General features: G+C 49.2%; 1 protein-coding gene across 1 annotated transcript in view; it reads left to right on the top strand.

Moving 5' to 3' along the window:
* Positions 1-2,785: 2,785 nt before the first annotated feature.
* The window catches only part of LOC147666031 (uncharacterized), a 161,268-nt gene continuing 153,333 nt past the window's right edge, over positions 2,786-10,720 (top strand). Inside the window, exon 1 of the mRNA XM_086949307.1 lies at positions 2,786-3,195. Coding sequence (XP_086805433.1) covers positions 2,786-3,195 — 410 coding nt within the window. The remainder of the gene's footprint in view (positions 3,196-10,720) is intronic.

The raw sequence follows: 10,720 nt of genomic DNA, 5'->3' as shown, positions 1-10,720 counted from the left end.
TTTATGTCATTATGATTGCTGAATCTATGAATGAAAATTTCAAAAAATTATAATAAATAGATATGTTTTTCAAATAATTCTCTGTGTGGGACTGTGACACTCTTTATAGATTAGAGCTTTTTGCCTCCAATATATATCTAGATTTAGGGGGGGGGGGGGGTTCTGTGTTTTTGATTACTGTTTTTTCCCTGCCTCCTCCCCTAATATCTGAATCCAGGGACTCTCGTGTGTTTTTGACAGCCAAGTATGCAGCCATGACTTATTGTAGCACCAACACACTTCCAGTATCCATTGCACTGATGTCTGCTCAGTTTTAGCGGTATATTAGACCAGTACTTACATTTTTGTGCTTCCTTCTGCCAGATCCACCGCTTGCTAGCCCTTATCACTGAGGCCCACGCAACGGCACTGTACGAGCTCACTGATAATGTGATAGGACATAACCTTACGGTACGTACTCCTCTTGTTCTCAGCCAATCAGGGACATCAGATCCCAAAGCTCAGCTCCTTAGCCAACCCTCAGATCACACACCCTTATTTTAGGCTAAGAATGTATATGGATGTCTGATCCCAAAACCCGGAACGCACCTCATCATTTAGGTGTCAGACCATAGTGTGGGTCTAAACTTGTTGGGGCGATACTCTCTTTATCTAGGTGCCATGTTCAGGATACTGCTTGGGGCAACACACCTCTAACTACGGCCTTGCACTGTAGGCAGCTTCCATTGTAGTGACAACATTTTAGGCGTCTAATGATGCTCGGATACAAGCACCATGTTTTCATTATCTAAACAACTGTGTCTTTCCTTCTTCCTACAAACTCACCCTGCTCTATTCACCCCTCACCGCAGTCTTGCTCCCCCCCTGATTATCTCCCTGACCTGAGCCACACAGGCACCTGCAGTCCCACCACCTCACCCTAACTGTCACCTGCTGCCCTCGGCGATACTGGAGGCCCTTGCAAGGAGGCTAATCGTGTCCAAGGACTGCCTGTCGGTGGTGCACCTGGTGCGGAAGGTGCTGATCCGTGAGGAGAGGCTGGCGGCCTTCCTCACCGATGAGGCCGGTCTGAGCCTCAGCCTCCTGCAAGAGAAGGAGACCCTGGTGCGGGGTCGGCACTGGCTCTGCCTGCGACTGCAGTGCGGCTACCTGGTGCAGTTCAGTGCAGCGGAAGAGGATGAGGCTGATGGCCTAGAGAAATCTCCTGACCCGGAAGCAGTATTCCCAGTCTCAGCACCAATCACCGGGGCCAAGGCTCACCAAACACATGCTGCACAACCAATGAGCGATGACGGGGAGCTCGCGCAGACCTCTACGGGACTCAAGAGAAAGGCGGAGAGTGACTCAGAGCGCGTGCACCTGGCCATCGGGGACCGCAGCTGCGAGGTAGGATACTACATTGAAATTTAAAAAAAAAACAGAAGCAAGAAAGCGCTGCTGGTGGGCCGCACGAAGCTCAGTTCCATCCTCAGAGCGGGGTCCGTCAGTGCCCCAGGGGGCTTCAGCCCCACCCACGAAAACAGTGTGCTACCTCGTGGTCTTCTACTCAGCCGACAAGCTGGGCCAGGGCACTCGGTGCCAAGCACACCGGGACAAGGTCCTGCGGATGAACAGCATCTTATAGCAGGAGGTAGACGTCTACGAGGAGGTGTGGGGGCTGCCCATGAGGGAGGTGGGGGCATGCATACCTTCTAAAAGACCTTCTGCAAATAAATATACAATAAGACCGTTACAAGTCTGTTGACGAGGCATAATGTGTATTTGCATGTCTCCCACAAGCGGTGATAAACAAAAGCAGATTCATTGAGGGTTAGACCCAGCTGAAACAGGGTACAACGCTTACAAAGAGACCACTTTTGTTCCTTGTTAAAAGGGATGTTTGGAAGAAGCTCCATAGTTTTCTTGAGGTGCTCCAGGGGTGACGTATCCGCCCTCAGGGTACGTCCAATATTAATTCTGTAAAGTCGTGCTCCCAATAACTCTTGGTTGCATCCCCCTATGTGTACACTCCTTATGTCCTCCTCTGAGGTTGTTTGAATAATCACAATATTTTCTTTGTTTGTTTCACTTCATTGGTTTAATGAAATCTTCATCTGTATTTAAATTCTCATTTCAATTCTCTTCATTCATTATACGTTTTCTTAACGCTCATCACTCCAATGCATTTCGAGCCATATTTGCTCTTCATCGGGGAGCCATGGCTTTGGGGCCACTGGAATTATGCAGCAATGAGAGATAAAATGATGCTGCAGTGTTGACTAAATCATGCAACAAAAAAAAGTATGCAGCATAATGCAATATATTTTCTTATACTTTATTATTTAGACATTTTTACACATGTAGACACGGCCAGCCTGTGTCAGAGCCTGGTGAAGCACAGGCGATCTTGCTTTCTACAGGTAGATTAAAGGCCCTGCTTCTGTAGACATGCCAGCCTGAGAAGCACAGGTGATCTTGCTTTCAACAGGTAGATTAAAGGCCCTGCCTCTGTAGACACGCCCAGCCTGTGAAGCACAGGTGATCTTGCATTGTTCAGGTAGATTAAAGGCCACGCTTCTGTAGACACGCCCAGCCTGTGAAGCACAGGTGATCTTGCTTTCTACAGTAGATTAAAGGATCTGCCTCTGTAGACACGCTCACCCAGGTGATCTTGCCTTGTTCTGGTTGGTGTTGTGACTTGTGGTGCTGCCAGTGTTGCTTAGTGCTCGCTCTGCCAGGGAGACTCTTTGACCCCAGGATGGCTGCTGCTGCTGCTGCTGCTGTTGCTCCCTTCTGATGCCGGCCCATGACCCCGGCGCCCGGATGTTCATCCGGATGCTCCTGGAGGAGGCCTGACGGTGGAGGACCTGCCCATGAACAAGAGTGCCACGGAGAGCGAGGGGGTGCAGCGCTGTGCTGCGCGGCTGGAGGCCGTGCGAGGCCTGGAGGCCCCCTCAGACCCCTGGAAGGTAGCCAGCCTGATCTGCAAGGCCTGCTGCCCACCGAGGTGCTGCAGGCCCTAGCCGGAAGGCTGCTGGAGAGCCTGTACATGGGGACCTACCAGGAGGTGACCTGCATGCTCCAGAGGGCCATCCTCTACGAGGAGAAGCTGGCCGCCGTCCTGGCTGACGAATGCTGCATGAGCCACCGACTCTTCACCGAGATTAAGGTACTGCTGGGGGGGCAGAGCTGGGACCGCCTGCAGCTGCAGCGCAGGTACCAGGCAGAGTTCAGCGCAGTGGACAAGGTCGAGGCCTGCAGCCCGCAGGCCCGAGGAGGCACCCCGCAGCCCGCAGGCCAGAGGAGGCACCCTGCATCCTGCAGGCCCAAGGAGGCACTCCGCAGCCCACAGGCCCGAGGAGGCACTCCGCAGCCCACAGGCCCGAGGAGGCACTCCGCAGCCCACAGGCCTCAGGCCGGAATCGCTCGGCTCCACTGAGGGCAGGCTCAAGCGGAAGCCCTGTCCCTGCCGGAAGGTGAGACGGCGCCCGCCGCCATCACCACGCCACCAATGATAGGCCAGCGCGTGCACCTGGCATTCTGCGATGGCGGCGCAAGACTGGGCGTCTATGTGGAGATGAAGCGGAACCCCCAGGGCCGGAAGGCCCTGCAGGCCGGGCGGGCAAGTTCCAGGCCATCCTCACCGCTGAGCACGTCAGCGTGCCCGGCGGTTCACCACCGTCCAGGAGGACCACGCCTACTACCAGGTGGTATTCTATACCCCCAGAGAGGTGGGCAGAGGGGGGGCAGCGCAGCGAGGAGATAGAGAAGCTACTCAAGCAGCAGAGCACATGGAAGAAGCTCCTGGACACGTACGACACGGACTGGGAGCTGCCTCCAAGGGAGGTGGGGGCCTGCATCATGCAAGTCCGCCCTGACTTTTGATCCATGCATGTGCAAATAAATACAGTCTTTGCTGCACCTCGAGGCGCAACAGCAGTTCGTTTAAAGAAAGCCACCTTTATTGATTTGATTTATAAAGTGTTCTGTAGCGCCGACGGCTCAGTCATGCCAGGAGCAGGGCAGCAGGGCCGGAGGTTTATAGGTAAGAGCCAGGTAGGCCTTTTTAAACTTGTAGACCCTCCTGCCAATTGTGAAGACCTCTTTGCGGACCGTGGCGCTTCGTGGGAAGCCTGTGCACCACTGCACTTGAGGATTTCCTTTGCGCCTCGCCGGACCCCCTTCGCGGGTCCCGCAGCGCCTTGCTGACTGTGGGAGCTGCTGGCTGTTTGTGGAAACTGTGTGGAGCGCGGGGCAGGCGAGTGTGTCAGCGGGGCTGCGAGCACTGAGGCAGGGACTCCAGCGTCCAGGAGTCCCTGCGCGCCCAACCGGTCACACCTGGGCTGCTCTCCCCGCTGGCCACGCCCCCCGCCTATCTGCACACTACGTGGGTGTGGCGGCATATAAAGGTGAATAGAGCTCCAGCTTCGCGGGAGCGAGCGGGAGCGTGCCGGGAGAAGCCCGGGGCAAGGGCGGGACCGTCTGTGGCCGTCAGGGGCCGAAGGAGGCTGGGCTGGGCCTACCTTCTTGGTTCTGCCGTTCGCCATCAGGTCCCTAGCACCATAAGCTGATTAATTGCCCCATAGTCATTATTACATTCTAAGACACTATGCCGTCCCCGGCAAGGGAAAGTACCCCTATAAGGCAGGGAGGAGCGAAAAACATGATTCTAGAGAATTACTTTCCTCGGGCTGGGGGAGATGGGGACAAGGAGAATACACTAAACCGGCTCAGAGCTGAGCGGAGACGCTCTATAGACAACTTGAAAGGTAGACCTCTAGGAGATTATCCTCCCACACCCAGCGAAGATTTGACACTAATTGAAGATGTTCCAATCCTGCTTAGGGATCTTACAAAAACGCCTCCAGTGGTACTTATGAGCTCTACCCCAGTGAGTAGCACAAGCCCAAGTAGGGGGATGATTGATCTAATTTCTCAACCTCTCCCAGCATCGAAGCCTAGGAAAATCAAATCTAAATTAGCTGGAGCAGAAGGGGTATTTGGGCCCCCCCCCAAATAAACGTAGGAGGAAGTCGAGGTGCGCCCAGGCAAAAAATAAACCCAAGATCCCCCATTCTGACTTTGGGAAGTCATGTAAACTCTCCATACCGACTGTGACAACAGTGGTTGACTCACATCTTAAACCCACTGCACAGGATGGTGTGGTCCCCGCCCTGACTAAAGAGCCGGCTAGCAACACTGTTAATGCCCCCCTCCTTGTTGCTCCGTTGGGCAATTTGGAATTTCTGCTCAGGTCACTTTTGTTACCAATTAGTGAAAGCATCAAAAAAGTGGAAATTAGATTAACCATTCTTGAGGCTACACTAAGTAGTATGAAAATTCCGGCCAATTCTCACGTAAGGGCTCCTAAGCCTACTGCCACCCCAACAGCTCCAAAAAGTGTTACGCATCTCGCTCCCTCACAGGTTGCAATTGCGGCCGCCCCACTGCAAACTCACAGGAATAACCCTGCCCCAAATAAACCATCTAACCCCATAGGACCTATCCCCCCTGCAAACGCTGCTCCCCCAGTACAGCCTATAGATAGTGTTGCACCAACCCCACTAATGAAGCTTCCCCCTAGGCCACGCAGACCCAATTTACCACCAGAGGCGAATGACCTTACAGTAGTCATGGCGGGTGTTCCACCGCTAGAGGTAGGTGAAGCTGAGGATTTCTGTGCCCTAAAAAGCAGGGTGATTAAGTGGTTAAATCTGAATAGACCTTTACCAGTACACTTAAATAATGAGATCATAATGGTTAGAAGGGTGCCTTGGGTAGGGAGAACACGCAAATCCATCACAGGGGATTGCATATTGGTGAGCTTTAGGGATGCTGGAACAGTCGCTCATATATGCCAGGGAAAGAATAGATCACAGGTGTCAACAATTCAAACACTTTATGTGTCCTTCTTCTTTTCCCCCATCCCAGCCCCTGCACACGTGACCCGTTCATATGACAACTGGGAAAGGGTGGGTCGGAGGGGTGTTCATCACAAGTTCAATCCCAGGCCACTAAATAGCCGCCCAGAGTCACCCTTTCACACATTTAATCGGTTTCACTGCCTGGATGGTCTTGAGGGGGTAGATTGACAAACAGATAATGGTATATGGGGAGCAGGGGGTAGAGGGGTTTTAAATGATGAGCTGGAGAAGCACAGTCCTGAGGTAATGCAAATGTCATCGAGTTGTGCCCGGATGCATGTGCTGGTTGAACCTAGGGTTGTAGAAATTGCATGTACAGGAGATGCACAGGGACCGGAAAGGGAAAAACAAGGGCGTGAATTACTAGGAGGGCCCCAGGGAGGAGGGGTCCAGGGGGGTGAGGCAATAAAAATCATCTCATGGAATATAGCTGGCCTGGCTGGGAAATTTAATAATAAAGAGTGGCTTGACTATATCAGAAAATTCCATGTGATTTGTCTGCAGGAAACCTGGGCTCAGGAGAATAACTTTCATTTGCAAGGGTACAAGTGTTTTTTTGTACCCGCTCAAAAATCTAGATCAGGGAGAGCCATGGGAGGTTTAGCTATTTATATAGATATGTGCCTTCCGGGAAGTTATACTTGTCTTGATTGGAATTCCCACAGGATTCAGGCAGTCATGTTCTCTGGGAAAGGTCTTAGATTTGTTGCAGTAAATCTTTACAACAATGAGACAGCGGGATTTAACATCTCTCTTGTCACAGAATTAGATAATAGGTTGGGCCAGGCTATAATAGGCCAAAAAAAGGGGCAGTCATATGGGTTGGTGGTCATAGGAGATTATAATTGCCACTTGTGCCCGGTACTGGTCCAAACAAATGCAGATTGGTCCCGATGCCCCATGGAGAAGGGACCGCACTTCTCTCACACGCCGTTAGGCTCAGCTTTTAGAACGTTACGGCTTAAGTATGACCTTGAACACACCATTAACATGGTAAGGACGCAGGAGGATGGCACACTCCCCCCTACATTTAAGGGTAGAGGATGCTCTTCCTTTATAGATTACATTCTGGTTTCAAGGTCCCTAATTAATAAGACAACCAGTGTAGGGATTGAATGGAGTGGCTTTAGCGACCATAACCCTCTTGTCCTGGAGCTGTTGTACGGGGGGGGGTCTAAGTCCAACGCACCTTTACTGAGAGAGCTACAGACCAGGGCAGGAGATTAAAATGGGCTAAAATAGATGGGGAAAAGTTTTACAAGGACCTGGTGGACGCAGGCAAACTTGCTATCAATGATTGTCTGGACACAGAAGTCCACGGGTCGAGGATAATGGAAGCCTTCAACCAGATCGCCAATCTGGTCGACGGCTTACTAAAGACCAGTGCGCCACTCAAGAACCACGGGAATCCCCGATGGTTCGACAAAGACTGCTCCAAAGCTTTGAGGGAGCTGAAAAGCTGCCTTAAAACTAAACCAAGGGTTCCCCACAAAGTTAAGGAGTGTAGAGATATTTACAAAAAGGAGATTAAGAGGAGGAAACTTGCCTTGCAGGCGGAAGCGTGGGCAGATTTACGAGAAGCAGGGGAAAGAAAGGATCTAGCAGGGTTCTGGAAAATAATTAATAATCCAACTTTCCAGGAAAAAGATACCCCGGATATAGGGGCCAACATTCTCCCAGAGCAGTGGGTTACCCATTATAGGAGCCTGTATAATCATGAGCCTGGTTCTACTGCAGAGCTACCGGCCACTCCAACTGAGGCTCCATTGGTAGAATTCTCCATTAAGGAGATCACTGCAGGGATTGAGGGCCTGACCAAAAATAAAGCCCCGGGGCCTGACGGAATCCCCCCAGATCTGTTCCTGAGTAATATCGAACTCTGGGCACCTCTAATGACAAGGGTTATTAATACTGCTATTACCTGTGGCCTGCCCCCATCTTGGTCTACGGCAGTAATTGTGCCGATTTTCAAAAAGGGCAACAGGGATGACCCAAAAGTGCTACCGCCCCATCTCCCTGATCGATGTGTCAGCAAAACTTTTGGGGAGGGCAATTCTTAACAGACTGTCCGAGTGAATCGAGGAAAAAAACATCTTCTCGGACACTCAATACGGATTTAGGGCAGGGAGGTCCACTAGCGACCAGTGCCTGAACCTCTATATGCTGACTGCCAAGTATACCATGGCTAGTGATGAATCCGTTTATATGGGTTTCATGGATCTGGCAGCAGCATTCGATCACGTCAATAGGGAAAAATTGTGGGGTATGATGCTTAGTATGGGGATAGAGAGTGGTCTAATTAATATATTGAGGGAACTGCACAGTGACACCACCGCTAAGGTCCGTTTTAATAGGGAGGGGGGACTGACTAGTTCTTTTCCTTGTATGAGTGGAGTCCGACAAGGCTGCATTCTTGCTCCCTTTTTGTTTTCCCTTTATATTAATAATCTGGAGCAGTTTTTGTTAGGTCTGAAGGCAGATTGCCCAAGGGTTGGGCCGCGTCATATTCCTGTTCTGCTTTATGCAGATGACGCGGTACTGATCGCACACACACCAAGGAGCCTACAAATCTTGATTGATGGATTTGTTAGGTTCATGGGTGACCTGGACCTTTCTGTTAATTTGAGTAAATCTTATGTGCTCCTGGCGGGAAAAAAAAACACCTCTAAATTTACATACACAATAGGGAGCCACACTGTGGAAGAGGTTAAAACGTTTCCCTACCTGGGTGTAACATTTGATGGTGCCCTGCGGTTTGATACCTTGGTGGAGGAACGTCGTGGTAAAATGATTGCATCTAACGGGGCAATTGCTAGCTATGGCAGGAGGCTAGGAAGATGGTCCCCAGAACAGGTGATAAACCTGTACAGCTCTGTATCATGCTCCAAGGTAATCTATGGGGCAGAAGTATGGGGCTTTGTTAATACCACTAGTATCCAACGAGAAGAAAATAAATATTTGAAATCACTCTTGAGGGCACCACAAAGTACTGCCGGTCTGATTGCCCACAGGGAGTTAGGGAGACTATATATAGAAGATCTGATAAAACTGAGGCCCATTATTGCTTGGTTAAAAATCTGGGTCAACCCTGATGCGACACTGAGTAGAGAAATCTTATCGGACTGCCTAGAGAGGGACAAGTGTATGCGCATCCCCTGGCTCCTTTATGTGAAGAACACCCTAGTGAAGCTAGGTTTTGGGAACCTCTTTACTCATCCTGCAACTATTGTAGCCCAGAACAAACTGCAGGTAGGGAGAATTTTTCTAGAGCGGAAAAACCTACGCAGAGATGAGGCTGAAGGGTGCAAAAAGACAGTGAGGGCCCATCGCCTAGTGAAGAGCGTGGAAGGTATGGAGCCATACTTGTACCTCATGCATAATGCACAGGATAGGTTCTTGATGTGCCGTTTCAGATTAAACCTACTTCCATTTATGTTGGCATCACCAGCGGGATTTGCTACATCAATCAAACAGAAGGGGCCCTGCGGCTGCGACAACAGGTCTCCGCAGGACTCCCTTCACTTTGTTTTACTCTGCCCCTTTTACTCAATGCCCAGACGCAGATACCTTGTAAACTTTTTGAAAAAAGCTAATTTGGTCCACGCTAGGGAGGCACTAGTATTCTTACAGAAAGCTGCGGAACCTTTAATATTGTGTAGCATTATGAATTTTATCAAGGTAGCTCTTCGTTTAAGGCTTACTAGAGGAGAAGATTGAAATGCTTTTATTCTAACTTTTAAGTGTTAAATATGGCTATATTGTTGTATTTATGTTTTGTAAATTTACTGTACAAAGAACCTTGAAATGTTTAATGACTTTTTACTATGTATATTTGAGTGTGCTTTATGGTGTTTTTTAATCACCGAATAAAGATTCTTTGAATTGAATTGAACTTGTAGAGGCCCCTTTGGGGCATGTTCCTCGCATGGAAGGATGGATGGATGGATGGATGTCTGGGTGGGGAGGAGCCAGACACACAGTGCATCATGGGCGCTGCTAAGGGATGTCATAGCTGCCAAGGTTTCAGATTGCCATGAGTGACATTTTAAAGACTATGAGTGACACTTTCTCACAAGCACAATGAAGCAGTGAAGGCGAGTGAAACATATATATATATATATATATATATATATATATATATATATATATATATTCAATGAAAAAACCATAGGTTATAGACCATATATAGTTAGGAATTTGCATTTACAAAACCTTATTTTACTCGCATAAAACCATTGAAATTCCATATATAGTTAGTTGCGCTAACTATATATCGCGCACCCGCAATCCACTGCTGATGATGTCACATATTACATCATTCATGACATGGTCAGTGACATCACTGATGACATCACTGATGACATCTCAAATGACATCACTGATGACAACATCCAGTGACTGTATGTTTCTGTGAAGTTAAAATATGTCTTACATATTGAAGAATGAGTGGATGTATAAGTGTCTGGATGAAGGATTTAGTAGGTGCATGACTGACTGTATGAGTGAGTGATTAAATGTGTCTCACTGAGTGCATGGGTTAGTGACTAAACTGTCTTAATTTGTGCATCATTATGTCTGTTGTTCTGTAAACTGCTGCATGTGTTGATCAGTAGCTATATGAGTAACTATATGGATTATTGATTGGTTGCCCAAGTATTTGTATGGGAGACTGAGTGTGTGTGTGGGTGGCTGGGAGGTGTATGACTCTGTGCATAGATGTGTGAGCAGTTGATACACTAGATGTATGGGTTCAAAAGTGCATGTGGAAACAGCTGTATGGGCGGTTGACTGTGTGCATGAGTGTATTGGTGAGTGAA

Source organism: Lissotriton vulgaris, unplaced genomic scaffold, assembly GCF_964263255.1.
Source record: "Lissotriton vulgaris unplaced genomic scaffold, aLisVul1.2 SCAFFOLD_303, whole genome shotgun sequence".
Classification (NCBI taxonomy): Eukaryota; Metazoa; Chordata; class Amphibia; order Caudata; family Salamandridae; genus Lissotriton; species Lissotriton vulgaris.
This window is presented reverse-complemented; position numbering and strand designations above follow the sequence as displayed.